Here is a 15,855-nt window from a genome sequence, read left to right as displayed (position 1 = left end):
CTGTGGTTAAAGGCATATATCTGATTTTATAAATACTGCCCTTGTTTTTGTTGCAGATTTTACTAATTGCAATTTAGTTTTACAATGCAGGCATCCCTTCTGAATACTTAATTTGTTTATTTTTTTATTTCTGTGTGTTGTTACCCAAATTGTCCAATAGGGTTGAGGACCATTTTGAGTGGTGATCTGGGAGGACCAAGTATCTTCCTCAGAATAACATATTAGGTGACTGAAGACAGAAAGAAACAAACAAAACCAAGATGACAGATTGAAGCTGTTAGTGAAGTATACCCTTACATCCCTTTAAAACTACTCATGAATATGAAAACAAGTGCATTTGATTCTGTTTAAGCATTTTCTTTTTCTGCACACCACTTTGATAAACTTCATTAATTTTAAGAAATCTCAGTATGAAAAGAAGTGAAGTTTGCTTATATAGTTGCTTACTGAGATGACATCACAAGATTACATTTATTTAATTAAAAGCCATAGTTTCCCATATAGTCTGTCCTTAAAATACATTTAATGTTTTCTTACAGCTGCTTTCAACTCCCTCATCATTCTTAGCTGTCAATGGATGTCTTGCTTAGACCCAAGGATACTCTGTCTATTACACATTTTAGTTGCTCATTCAAATGGTCAAACCATCCATCCTGTGAAAAGTACTTTTCCAGACACAAGGAGTAGTTTACCTTTACAATCTGCTGCCTTTACCCTCCCTCCTGAACAAGGTGATCCCTTCATATCTTACTTATGTGATCTTGTGCAACTGACTTCTGCCTAACCATCTCTTCTGGTCTTTAGTAAAAATCTTTCATTTCTTCTAGTATGTGGTCCTGCCCTATCTCTTCCACTACCCGTACCTTTCTAGTGGCTTGACGATAGACTCCCTTCTGGATTCTGACACCACCTCTGTGCATGGGTTCTGGATCTGCTCACAGTACTCTAGGTGTGCTGCCTGATTAGAACCAGTTAAAGTGCTATCACTGTGGCTTTGCTTTTTTCAGTATGTTTTCCTGATCATACATATCAGATCTGTGTTGATTGGTGGTCCTTTGTCTCCCTACTATCCAGTACAGGTGCCATAAATAACTCCAGATGCTTTTCCTTCTTTGTTGTCTCCTGGCCCTTCCCTCACCTAAACTCACACCAGGAACATTCTGGAGCATTAGTTGTACTCCATATCTTCATGTTGGCAACCAATACAAACTAGGATACCTTTTTTTTTTTTCTTTTCCCATGTTAGAGCTGTTGCCCTGCTTTATCTTCTGTGCTAAGTCACTACTCTTTCAAACTGCAGACTTTGCTTTCTCCACTTTTTCTGCCTTCAGCCCTCATTTGTGTGTTCCTATCAGTTATGTCTTTTCTTGTGTTGCATCTCATCCCTTCCCCATTCATCCTTCTGTTCCTGCAAGTCCTCCATCCATCTGTCCACATTTGACTGGCTTGCTGAACTCAGTCCCTCCTACTGCTGTATTTCCATTGTCTCCTTCCTGTACTCCCCTAGTTCAATCCATCTTTGCTCCATCCCATAGTTAGTAACACATCTGTGACCCAGTCACTCTGCTCCCCTGCTCTGAGTATGAATACCTGACCCCTTTCTCCCACCCCTTCTTTTCCTCTGGAGATACATTCTGGATGGCTATATCCAGCTTTGATTCCCCTTCATCATTTGTCACTGGTGTCCACCCTGTATCTCTATCATTACTTCCATCTTATGAGTTTACATGGGACCTCACCACTTTCTCCCTTCTTCTTCCTGTCTGCTGTCCACTTGCCAGGAGTCATCTGACTACCTCACCATATATTAATGTTATCTCCCTGTTGTCTTCCAGTCTTTCTCCAGCCTGATCTGTTTGTTTGGCCCCAGTAGGCAATTTCTCTCCAGTTCTTGTTCTTAACAATCTGACTAGCCAAGCGGCCTACTATTCTTATCTTTCATAGTGCCTCGTGGTCCTCCCATATCCATTGCTACATTAAACCTCTCTGGTAAGGTCAGACCACAAAATGGTCTCATTTGAAGTAAAACTAAAACCTGGACCCTGGAATATTCAGGAACTAGTCTAAGGCTAACCTGCTATTAAAGACTGGCAAAATTTCAAGCCCCCATAAACCATGAGAACACTGCTGCCTATGCAGAACTGTTCAGAGATATCCTGTATAAGCATGTTAATAGCTGCATAGAGGCAGCTGTACCCACTAGGAAGAAGTATAGAACTATTAGAATCACAAAATCAATAGGCTGTATAACAGAATTAAGAAAATCATGGCAAAAATTAGGAGGAGCAGCACCCAGCAGGATAAAAGCACTCTCATCAAACTAAACAAACATCTGAGAGGGTAAATAAAGTCTACCAAAGCCAAATTTGAGGTGTATCTGGCCTCCCAGGTGAAGGACAACTGCAAGGTATTCTTTAGCTATGTTCGCAACCTCAAAGGCAATACACAATTGTGTGCAGAGCTCATTGTAAATGGAGCCACCTATACTGAGCCAGAAGATATAGCAAATCTACTGGCCAATAAATTCACCTCCAACTTTATCCCTCCCCCCCTCCTCAACCTTTCCTCAGGAAATACCATCAAATATACCCCCCCCCCCTCGCTATCACTAGGGAACAGGTCCTTAATGCTCTCTGTAAGGCCACAGACACTGCATCAATGGGCCCAGACAGTATCCCAGGATGCCTTCTAAATAGCATGAAACATGACCTATCAGGGCCTCTGGAATTTCTATTTAACTATAGTTTCCAAACAGGCTTCATGCCACATGAATGGAGAACAACAACAGTCATCCCTCTGCAGAAAGGTAGACCATCTACAGACCCTGGAAACTACAGACCCCTAAGTCTCACTAGTCTTCTATGTAAAGCCATGGAAAGAATTATCATGGAAATGATCAATAGTGATATAGTAAACCTCCAGACACTGGACCCAACCCAGTTTGGTTTTGTCAAGGGCAGATCATGCCTACTCAACTTGGTGGACTTCTTTGAGAAGGTCACCAAAGCAATGGATGAGGGCAAAATCATTCACACTGCCTACCTTGACTTGGCCAAGGCATTTGACATAATACCCCACTTAGGGATTGTTGACAAACTCAAAAGGTTAGGTACAAACTCATATACCGCCCAGTGGATAGCCAACTGGCTCACAGACAGGACCCAGGAAGTTAGAATTAGGGAGTCCACCTCTACAAAGAGGCCAATCACAAGTGGGTTCCCTCTGGGATCAGTTATTGAACCTCTACTTTTTGGCAATTACTTCTGTGAAGTCAAGGCCAATGTCAGTGGTCTCTGGCTGACTAAATTTGCAGATGATTGAAAATTAGGAGCTGTCGTTGAATCCCACACTGACACAAATGTTCTCCAGGAGGGGCTGACACAGACAAACAACTGGTGTCAGAGCCATGGACTAAAACTAAATGCCAAGAAATGCATAATAGTATCCTTTGGGAAGTTATCCACCCCTGGTAGCTATCATACTGACAACGCACCCCTTAGAGTTGACCCAGTAGTCAGGGACTTAGGGACTCACATAGATAGTTATCTAGCCTTTGACCATCACATGTCTACAGTAGTGAAGCAATGTTCTATGTTGTGGAAATTATAAACAAAGGTATGGCATCTAAGTCCAAGGAAGTAATTGTTCCACTGTATTCGGCATTCATCAGACCTATCATTGAGCACACTGCACTCTTTGGTATGTACCTAACCAGGTATATCCAGCAATTGGAATGTCCACAGAGGTTCCTCACTAAAAGAATACAGGGCTTAAGTAAAATGTCCTATGCAGACCGCCTCAGGGGTCTATCCCTGTATTCTTTCTCCTGCAGACTTTTGAGGGGAGATCTATGCCTGACATACAGGGCATTGTCAGACACCACTCTGAGGAACCTCTTGTATATCCACAAAACAAACAACACCAGAATTACCCATTCTAAAGGCTTAAACCTTGCCTGTGATATTAATAGGACATGCTGGAGAGGCAGGTATGTATCCCAGAGATTACCCCATCTCTGGAACAGGCTCCCCATCCATGTGAATCAGAGTTCCTCCCTTACCCAATTCAATTGCAACCTGGACAATTAGATGGGGAACAGGAACTTCATCTGTTGTTTGGCACCTACATCTCTAATGGACACAGGCAAGCTGTAAAGAGTTCATCTACCAGGCCCCTGCTTGTAAATGTTTCATCTCCCAAGCTTCTGCTTACACTTATCAAGGGTATCAGAACTTGCCAGAGATTTGGAATGCGTGGCTAGGCTTAAAAAGGCCCTTGTGGTCATTAGCCTAGTAAACACCTATGAACCTATGAATACACTACAACACTTTTCGTGCCCTTGCCCTGAGAAACTTAGCCATATTTGTCCCTTACATCTCTTCCAGCATGCACACTTGCTATTGCCCTCTCCCATATCCTTGGATTTCCTGTTTGTTTCCTTTTTAAAAGTTTGGTTAAATCTGTCTAGGCCTTGGGTGTTTTAATGGCCTGCTTTAGCATGTTCTAGATAAGGTAAAAGGTACTTAAATAGGAAGTAAGCAATTAATCCCTCACTAGCTGAAAGAAAATATCCACAGAAGTAAGAAAAATAAGCACCAATGATTCTGTGCTCAATGAGGTTTCTGTATCCGCACAGTCCAAATTTGCAAAAGGAAACAGTGCACAGTGGTGCAGCATTTAGCACTGCTGGCATACAGTGCTACGTGCTGAAGTTCTTTTCTCTATGATGTCTACATATTCTTCTAGTATTCATGTAGGTTTTTTTCCATCCCAAAGTCATGCTGTAGGTGAAGTGGTGACCTTCTAAACTGGTCATGCCTCTGTGTGCTGTGCACAAGTAAGCATCTTTGTATGTGCATTCTGTGACAATGTGGTACTCTGTCCGGGATTGGCTTCTTTGTCATGTGGTGCTTTGATGGGCTTCAGGGCCTCTGTGAACCTACATTAGATAAAGGTGGGATATTGGAGAATGAACAAATAAAAATAATCAACACCTAATCGAAATTTAAGAGGGACCACACAGAAAAATAAACTTACTTGTTACCTTAAATTTGTACTTCAGAATGTAAGAAACAACACTAAAATGACACTGAGATAAATATGAAATGAAAATGTGCTGATATAAATTACCCCTCCTCTATGGATGCAAAATAAGGTAGCTTCTTATCTTAAAAGGATACTTAGTTGTTAAAAAAATAAAAACTAAGAAGGCTAGGGAACAAAATGAAAAAAGTAACAATTAAACTAGTGAGCCTTAAAACATCTGAAATATTGCCAGAAGTTAAGTTTGCAAATACTATATGTCTGAAAGACACTAGAATGTGAAGTATATACCAGAATATTTAAAATCTAAGTGGACATGTCCAAAATCAATAATTAGTTAAAAAGTCAGTAAACTTGGCTTTTATTTATTTGCTTATTGATCAACTGATTTCTTGACTACAATGTGATTATCATGTAGGTGGGGCTAGTCGACTGATCATTTTCAGCCAAGTTACAGGTGCCAGTGTGGGGCACTGCTCTACAGTTTAATAGATACAAGTAAACATATATGATCAGAAGCAAACAACATACAATATAATATGCAGAAGTAGTAGATAACATTGGTACAATCCATAATGCATTAATATTTACAGGATGGATATCTTTTACAGTTTTCCTAACAGAGATACTAGATTTTTTGTTGACCACTTAAATGATCCTTTGTTCTGAAAGCAAATGCAGGTATTTCTTGTAGAAGATTTTCTTTCAACATTTTGGTGAAACCCTTTAGAGTTTGTTCAGCTCTAATTTCTAAGGAAATGTGATTCCAGGCTGCTGGTCTTAATGTGTGGGAAGTCGTCTTCCCTATGGTTGTGTGAAAATGTGACCTGGCCAATAAGATTTCATTGTCTTGGCTACCTCCTAGGTCATATAAGGGCACCTGTAATGCAGAGAGTTCATTTTATTGGAGGATATTGTCCCAGAACAGTAGTTTTGTACAATAGATAGTTTAGTAACATTTATGCTTGGCTATGTATGGGAAGAAGTTTGAAGCCTGTCCGCTCATGACAGTGATGGGCATTCCTGCAGCTAGGAATACAAAGCAACATATCTTGATCTCCGTTACTTGTAACGTTTGAGTATTAATACTGGAATGAAGTACAAGAAGAAGGATGGCATATTTAATCTTTAGTGTGTTTGCCTGTCAAGCAGGTGAGTGGCAGGTAATAGGGGGAAGCAGATGTGAGATTTTGTAACAGCATTTTGATTGGCTTAGCAAACTGTTTATATGCTGTGTAAAGGAGAGAGAGATCTACTAAACTTCAAAGGTATGTTTTCAGTTCTACAAAAGGAATTGGGATCTTGAAAGTATAACTGACCATGATGTAATCCACTTCTCCTTATGTTTCTGTGGTGTGAAGCATAGCATTATATTGGATTTTTTTATTGATTATGAGTCTGTCAGAATTAGTCCAGCTGTAGAGTACGAGTTGATTCATCTGAATTTCTTGTTGAAGTTCAGGTAGGGTTTTCCTCTGGGTTAGCACTAGGAGATAATCTACATACATGACAATTTTGAGATGTGGTAAGTCATGAGTTAAGTCATTTATAAAGACAGAGGATAGTAGTTGCTCCAAAGTTAATCTGTAATGAAATTAGCTTACAAAGTTCAGCAAACCTCGAACATCACTCATTTGTCACATTTGCACAACATTTGACATGTTTGCACAACACAACATATTGTTTTTTCCCTTTTTTTGTATTTTACAAGAGTAAAGGTGTACATGTTAAATATTTTTTTGAAAATACTTAAAAATGAGAAATATACATCTCAACAATGTAGTCTGAGAAAAACAGATTTTAAGCATGTATATATGCTTATTTATAAGAAAATTATATATTTGGCAAAATATTTGCTTTTAACTTAAAAAGTTTGAATAGTTTATGAAGAGTTTTTTTAAATATAGCATCACTTCCCAAGTAGGAGCTAAGTTGTTGTATATATACGAAAAACATGATAACATGGGGAGACAAAGGAGAAAAAATAGGGACAACTTCTAAATATTGCTTTTATAATCTTAAAAAGATGAGAAAGGATAACAACTTTTACATTAACATGCATTTTCTAAAGGATTTGAAATTAGATACTCAAACTTCTGTCATTGCTTATTGACTTTAATACTCTATTATTTTTCAGAAAACCTCACATTTTTGGAGGAACTGACCAAAAATATGAGGCAAATTTCTGGACATTCTGAGAAAATCTGGACAGTTGAGAGGTATGCCAGTAAACCTATTCAAGTGATTTTATGTCATACTGTTATACCTTGAGTCTATGGAATTTCATAGGTAATTGCTAGACTTGCCATCCATTACACCATTCAGCAGAATAACTCAAATTCCCAGTTACCTCTAAGCACTGTCTGGTTACATGACCTGCTCATGGTCACACAGTAGGCAAATAAGGGATGAGAGGTTCAAGCCTCTGTACCACAAGAGCTACAGCTCACAGGTTTATCCCCCCTCTCCAACTGCTGGATAAAGGTTTCAAGCCCAGCACCTTCTATACAGAAAACAGCTTCCAAGGTAGAAGACTTAACCCTTTAACTAACCGAGAAGTTAATTTGTTTACTAGTGTTTTTGACAGTGCATTTGAAAACAATGTATGCTTTTAACAATAGCAAAATGTAGTCTATTGTTTCTCATCATCATAAACTGAAAATAATGTTTCAACTCAAGAAAATAATGAGTTTCAGTTGTTTTCTTGCACCTCCTCACTTGTAAAAGCAGTGATTGACTTTTTTTGACTAGTGCATAATGTTGTAAGTTGCTTCTCTTTGACCATCTTTTTCTTTGAATTCTATAAAATCATATTTTTATTATCCAGCACTTATTGTGAAATTGTATAGTTTTTATTTTACTCAAGCATACTAATTAAGCTTTGAGATTATGACAGTTCCTTGCTAGCAAAGTAATTATTTTTGCTAAAAGCAAAATCATGTCTATTACATCGTTATGCACATAAATCAAAAATAAATATTGTTTTACTTTAGCTCATATGAAATTAGTTTCAATTCTTTGTTGATGTGCTCATATTTCATTTATGACTCATAGGTATAACAATAGCCTAAAACTGTTTACAATTTATAAACGATTGCAAACACAATTTTGTGTCTAAACCAACCTTCTTTTTTATGGTACCCCATTCATGTGTTTTTTAATATACACTTTCGTTTTATAAATCTTTGAAAATTGTTTCAAATAGCTATTCATTTGTAATGGTATATTTACTATTTTTCTTCTTCCTGTACTTTTCAGATTCATCCCAGAACCTAACAGTGACTATTCGTTATGGTTTTTATGGACTGTGGCAAAACGAGTCTCAGCTGAATAAAAGGAAGATTAAAAACAATTCAAATATTTATAAGCCAAATGGAATACCTATTTGCACTTTGACTGTTTAAACTACCACTACAGTGGTATGGGAACTTCAACTGCCAATGAACTGAAGTCCAGCTGCAAGAACTGCTACTCTTTGTGAAGAAAGCATCTAAAAAATATGGAAAAGACTGACCCTGTTTTGGGAAACTGCAATGTTTTCATATTTTCTGGATTTGACAAATAGCACATGGATTCAACAGCTGTGCACTATAACCTTTAGAACCAACAGTCTGAGAAAATGACCATATTCCTCAGCCAAATAACTAACCGAAAAACAAAATTAGCACATATGATGGAATCCATAAATCTTGAGATCCTTTATATGTCATTTTTGAACAAAGTGGAAATATGTTAGCTAAAACCGTGTTGATGAGCTTCTCCATGTGTGCAATAGTAGCATGCAGATTTGCTTTACTAAACATATGTCATCACTCATTTCAATGGTCAGAGGCCTTTACAGCAACCTTACGATTCAGTGCTAGTGTAAAAATAAATCATTTATTTCAAAGCTGAGTAGTAATGAGAGACATAAAGGCAGCAGTGTTTGCAAAACACATGGACTGCTGTAGTTTATCAGCTGTACTGTAAATAGGTTCTCAAAGACTTCAAAATGTCTATCCTGTGAACAACTGACAAAAGTTAATCATTTAAAAAAAACAGCTTCAAGTTGACAAAGATGCTGACTAGTTCCATCATTTAGTAACTGATCAAAGGCTCATATTTCTGTACTTTTAAAATAGAATGAGTTGGATCTTATTACCAAACTAGTTCTAGATTTTGAGTGAATCTGTAATATCTAGTTAAATTCCCATCTGTAAGAGAATGACCCAAGTCCATTTTATGCAACTTACAGGTAAGATCTCTGTCCCTTTAAGGAGATGAGTAGCTAAATACATACTTAGACAAATCATCTGAAAAAATTAATTCATGTGAAGAATATCTGTCATTAGGTATTTATTTTCTTCCTTGATTTTTGACTTTTTTCAAGACTTAAAAATTGTGAAATATCTAAACACCCTGTTTTATAGACCAATTTCTTCTCAATAAATTGTCTGTAATATTGCCTGCTGCTGAAGCTAATTTTGATTTACATTCCCTTTCATTTTTCTTAAAGATTATCATTAAATTTTAATTTTAATCCATGCTGTGTGAGTGGAATAGTATATATAGTCTTTTATATGGATGATGTATGGTCATTATGAAAACCACTTCATTGGTATGAGTAGAAAAGTGAAGCAGTTCAGTGAGTACTTTTTCAACTTTCTGTTTTCCAGACTTAGAAGTAGTTCAACCCAGACTTGTAGAAACAGTGGGCAGCATGATTCACAATCTAAGACTTAAATATATCTTCAATAAGCCTATGCTGCAGAAAGGTGGATTTTATGCCAAAGTAACCCAAAACGTTTATGGTTTTAGCAGTTCTAGCACATGTACATGTTATGGATCCTTAAAGATGTAGTCAGAGAAGCAAAACTTTAGAGTTAGTTTTCCAAGTTTAAGAAGAGGTTATGACTTTCAGATCAGCGAGAATGGCAGTAAGGATGCTGTTCTCAATATCCTTATTCAGCATACATTGATATTATATCAGTCAATATATCATTGTTTTTATACTTTCAGATCTTTTGACTCCATGTTTGTATGCAGTTGCAGACACCTTGTTGTAAGTAATATCAAGAGTGAAGGAAATATCAGAAAAGTAGATCAAAAATAGGGGTTGGGAGAGTGACCCAATGGTTAAGGTGTTTGCCTTACAAACACAAGGTGTAGAGTTTGAGTCTCACAAGGGATAATTGGCTAGGCTTAAAATGGCTCGCAAGAGCAGTTAGCTTAGTACTAACCTATGAACTTATAATATTACTTACTCTTGGTATAATGAATAAGTGTGCACTGAGTTACAACAAACCACTTCAGCAGAGAATAATGACTGTCAGGTATTTTCAGTACCTTCTCATTTTGGTCACTTACTGAAAGGGAAAGCTTTACTTTGGCTATAACATTACCAGTAAAATATAAACATGTTTTCAAACACCAGTTATAAGAGTATCAAGGAAGTAATGTTACTCTGATGAAAAATCTGTGAAAAGACAATAAAAATACAAGCCATTTGTAAGTCTTATGTTTTGTGGACATTATCCTGATTTTGAATTTTTTTTTTCAGAAAATCTGCATGCAAACATCAGATTTGTACATCTTAACATAGAAGTATGGCAGAGCATAGTGTTGCATGTATTCAAGTGAGTATAACAACATGAAGTTTCAGTTATTTTCTACAAAAGTATTTTAAAACCAATAATATTCAGTGCCTTTCTGGGACAGAGGCTAAAACTAAAGTAAAGTTAAAGCTTATTTAAGCTGTTGTTTCAGTTCTGTAACTGATCTATGATTATTTCTTAATGTGATATTACTTGTTAATATTTCTTCCAAAACAGTTGTTGGGGTTCATTGTAAATTATTGTTCCTAAGCAATATAGCATTGACACTGTACAACACCTTTAAACTCTAAACATTATACCTAAGTTCTCTTAAATGTTTAGGGTCTAGGGTTTGTATTGCTAATTTTTGTAACTTTAACGATCATTACATTTTAAATAAAATTTATTTCCGCTGTTACCTGCCTTGTAAATTGTGTTGCTTCATTTCATTCGAAACACAAAAGCATTAGTTACTATCACACTGACAGCGTTCACTATTATAGTTTTTTTTGTGCATAAATTCCACTTTGTATCACTTGCAGCATTAGAGAACCACTTATCTTCTTCCTGGTTAGGGGTCACCACAGTGGATCACTTGTCTACTCATGATTGGCAGTGGAGTTTTATGGTGTTGAGTTGCCAGCCTGGCACCCAACCTTCCACAGAAGGCACACGCATGCATGCACTCACATCTAGGGCCAATTTAGAGTGTCCAATCCACCTACAGCATGTCTTTGGGATGTGGGAGGAAACTGGAGCACTTGGAGGAAACCCATGTGGCCACAGGGAGGACATGCAGACTCTGCAAAGAAGGCACCCCAGCCAAGAATTAAACCAGAGAACCTCTTGCTGTGAGGTGACAACACTAACCACTGCACCACTGTGGCCGCCCCCACTTATGACATGGCAAAATTCATGTATGAAGCAATACCATTTTAGCATTGCTGGCCTTTTCTTAAATATATGTACATTTTTTTTTCTGAAAGTTGCAAATATTTTACTTGTCTTACTGTTAAACATGTACTTTCATGGCTATCAGCATATAGTTGATTGCATATTTACATATGATGATAATATGTCACATGGAGATATTTGAAAATGCAGTGTTTTCTATGCCTTCCTCATTGTGAAGTTGTGGTGTTCAAAAAATGGTTGGGTAGTCATTCAGAATTAAATTTCTGCTGGTTGGAAGAAAACGCCAAGTGATATATTTTAGTTTAAAATTTGCCAGCTTGCCGGTTTGAGTACATTATAGCTTCCCCACTATTCCATTTCAACAGTGTCTGTTTTTGTTGTACTACAGAATTCAAAAATTAGTAGTTAAAGGGACTCGCCCGTATAACTCTTTCTAGAATCATGAATTACCCAGCTATGAAAGGCAAAGACACATGTCTGTATTCCTTTCTGCATTACTGCTACTGTAATCATGCTTCTCCCTTGTTTAAAAGCAACTCAGTTTTTGAAGTTACAATATATGAAAAATGCACATGTTATGGAAATATTGTTAGCAGAGATAATCATCACTTTTCTGTTGTGTATTTTCAGTATTTTCTTTCTTTCTTTCTTTTTTTTTTACCAACTGAACATATAAAACTTTTAGTGTTTTAGATACCAGTTTTAATTAGTGAATGAGGAATAAAGCAATGCATTGGTTTATTACATACCACAATAATCAATTTCAAGGATGCTTCAGCACATTGAAATTAACAAAAGGGTGTTTTGCTTTTTGCTATATGACTTAAGGTTTAGAAGCTGTTTGGACACAAACTGTCTTCTTCTTTGCTACAAAAACTACCAAAATGTTGCTGCATCATTAAATTGAAATATAGCTGTGCTTTTGTCTTTATTTGTTTATAGAGATCATTGTAAATGTTATTCTAAACCAGGATTCCAAAATGCACTTTGTTAAACCTGCCAATTTAAAACAGAATTGCTGCATTAGGGAATGTATTCCTTTTTCCTAGATGCAGCAGTTTCGCTGTTAAAATACAAATTGGAAATTGGTATAGTGTTTCCCTGTACTGCAGGAAGGGTACAAGAAGTTTCCAGAGAAGATTTGTTTTTTTTTTCAATAGTTTTGTCTAACTGGATTTCAGATAACTGGATTCAGGAAAATTATACTTGAAAAATATTTTTCAGTCAATATTACTGTAGTTGTTCCTAGAAAGACAATTGAACTTCAAGTGGGATAATTTCTATGAGAGATAGCAGTCTGATTTCTTCAAGAAGTAATTGTTAATTAGTATACTGAGTACTGTACCTGTAGCAATCAATCTTGTGGGTAAGAAACTGGTATGTGACCTGGTTAATGATATTCAGTGCAGACTCGATGTACAGATGTCAGGAACTGAGCAACGCATATCATTTAGATATTTAATGAAAATAACTGAAAATGTCATGACATTCCAGTTCCTTAGATTTGGATAATTTTCTGGAGAATGTCATGTTTATAAATACCTATAAATGTGTTCGTCCATCCTACCCTTGCATTTTTATGTTATCTGTTCTTTAGTCCTGGATTCCATTTGTTCACTACCAGCCAAAGGCTGCCACAATTTCTTATATTATTTTGTATTAATAAAAAAGTTGAGATCATGAAGACTGTGTAACAATAATGTGAACGTATGAAGTCAGTTAGTGCTGTCATAAAACAGCTGAGGTTACACTACATAAGTACTGTTTGAGAGTTACCTAATGGAGCATGAAACAACAAATACATGTTATTCTGACATTTTATCATAGATGAATACAGCTGTACAATTACTTTTCTTTTAAGGTCCTTTCATTAAAGTGTCATAGTATATCAGGCCTATGAGTGCAGATAAGGAAATAAGATGGTTGGTTATGTCTATAATTTGAACAAACATATATAGGAGTCTGAAACCATACCAAAAGACATGAAAAATCAGTATATCAATTTAAAAAAATGATGGTACTATTCAAAAGAGCCTAGCAGACTTTTCTGGAATGCAAATTGTTATGAATTTCATGCCAGCTACCAGGTTACACTGATGATTATTATGTTATGCATCAAAAATGAAGAAGTTCAATGATGTTAAAGCCCCCATCAGAAATTCTGAATGATTTGGGTTAAAAATATGAATCCATGCAAAAGAAAGGCCATAATAAATGAAAAAAGAAATCTGAGATGGGACAGTGTTCATAGTCAGTTTTGAAAATACACTTAGGCTGTCCAAGAATTTCATGGACAAGTGAGCTGTGGTTCACTGAGGCCATTTACATAAATGTGAGATAACCTCAAATCTGCCTATGCAAATGTGTGAATAATATGATGGAAATAAGGAATGATGTAAATCATCATATGCTAATGATGACTGCTGTACACCATTTGTGATTCACAGTCAGATTTTCCTGCTTTTCCGTGCTGGTTGCAGATATGCTATATAAAGAGAAGCCTCACCAAATCTTTTGGAGATGCAATTGGTGAAAATGCTGTCACTTATTGCTAGCTTTGCTATTTCCAGGTCTGAGTTACTTGTCTTGGCTCGGCCAAAACTGCTTGCACCCAGAGGTGCTTGCTGGTCAAGAAGGCTAAAAGATAAGCAATGGATAATACATTATTACTTTGACAATCAAGAAATATTTGACAGGTTCAGACTAACAGGGACACTATAGTGCATGTTTGAACCCCATAGGCACATAGCAGAAATGTGTGGACTTCATATCCCTGTAGAAACCAATGTGTGTATAATCCTCATTATACTTACTATGGGGATCTTTCAGAGACAGACTGGCGACATGTTGAGAATCTCACAGGCTTCTGCCTCGGGGATACTGCAGCAATTCCTAGATGTACTCTTGGCACGTGTTGATCAGTATATATATTTCCTGGTGTCACCTAAAGACCAAGCCAGGACTATGCATGCATTTTATGGGGTGGCATATTTTCCTGAGGTAGTCAGTGCAATAGATTGTGCCCATGTTGCAATTAGGACCCTTCTCGTCCACAGGGGGAGTGGTATCACTATAGGAATGGTTATCATTCCATCAACTGCCAGACAGTGTGTGATGCACAGGGGTGCATCAACAATGTCTCTGCCCAGCATCCTGGCAGTGTATATGATTCCCATATCTGGCACACTAGCTCACTCTACCTCCTCTTCCTGCATGGTAAGATGTCCAGTGGTCATCTTGTTGGTAAGCTGGAAATATGTGTTTTAATATTTTATTTTATTTAAGTAGTTATTCATAGTAAAATGTGTTCCTGATTACTAAACTATTTTTTTGCCTCAGGGGACACCAGTGAGAAATCCAAGTGGAGCTGTAGAGGAGATGTATAACACATCCCTATGCCAGACCCTTATCATCATCAAGAAGATCTTTGGCCTCCTGACAAGCCATTTCAGGTGCCTGGATGAATCTATGAGTGCCCGTGTATGATCCAGCTACTACATACAGGATGCTTACTGTATGTGGCATTCTGTATAACATGATCATGCATAGGTGTGGTGGTGAAGAGACCCATGCTGCCACTGCATCTCCTAGTTCCAATCCCACTACAACTAATGATGACTATCTTGTGCAGTAATAAGGGACTCCACGCAGCAAGTTCTTGCATGGGATGCAAATGTGAGGGTAAAGAGGTGATGTCTAGTCCACAACTATGGACTGACTATGATATTCAAGTTACTGTTTCCTTTATTGAAAGAAACACATACAGTATAATTGATGCATGCAGTGAGGTCTGTGGTCTATGCTGTGTGGTGCATGGTCTACTGTCACTGTTCATCTGACATTTTATATTTGTATTATCTTTTATAAATGTTTACTCGTATTATTGTTATTTAAAGTCATGCCTGAGTGCTCACTGACCCCTGTTCTGTGATGTCATGAGGCATCATATAAAAAATAAATCACATTTGTGTTTGCTTTGATGAATCAGTTTTGCTGTACTGCTTACTTAAGTATAGAAGTACTGAATATTATCAAGAGTGAAATACTTCCTGAGTTAGTGCATTACAGATTAAATGAAAATGTATTATACTGCTTTTTTATATTATACCATGTCTCTTCATATTACTCTGTGGTTTGGCACATCACATTAATTTTATGCTGACATACACAGTAATTTATGACATCATAAACATAAAAAGACTATCATCATTTGAGCAGTGAGGAGGGTGAAGTAGCAGCAGTTTAAGATTACATGGCAGGGTACTCATTTTAATCAGTCATTCGCTTAGGGTATATTTCTCAAAAATATTTTTGTGCATTACTT

General features: G+C 37.0%; 1 protein-coding gene across 1 annotated transcript in view; it reads left to right on the top strand.

The window, feature by feature from the left end:
• Positions 1-11,034, top strand: part of TAFA1 (TAFA chemokine like family member 1) — a 733,203-nt gene extending 722,169 nt beyond the window's left edge. Inside the window, exon 4 of the mRNA XM_044076395.1 lies at positions 8,302-11,034. Coding sequence (XP_043932330.1) covers positions 8,302-8,319 — 18 coding nt within the window. The 3' untranslated portion in view covers positions 8,320-11,034. The remainder of the gene's footprint in view (positions 1-8,301) is intronic.
• The last annotated feature ends 4,821 nt before the right edge of the window (positions 11,035-15,855 follow it).

This window comes from Protopterus annectens, chromosome 7.part0, assembly GCF_019279795.1.
Source record: "Protopterus annectens isolate FY-2018-M chromosome 7.part0, PAN1.0, whole genome shotgun sequence".
In the NCBI taxonomy this organism is placed as follows: Eukaryota; Metazoa; Chordata; order Ceratodontiformes; family Protopteridae; genus Protopterus; species Protopterus annectens.
The sequence above is the reverse complement of the archived record's forward strand: the minus strand, read 5'-3'. Positions and strand labels throughout refer to the sequence as shown.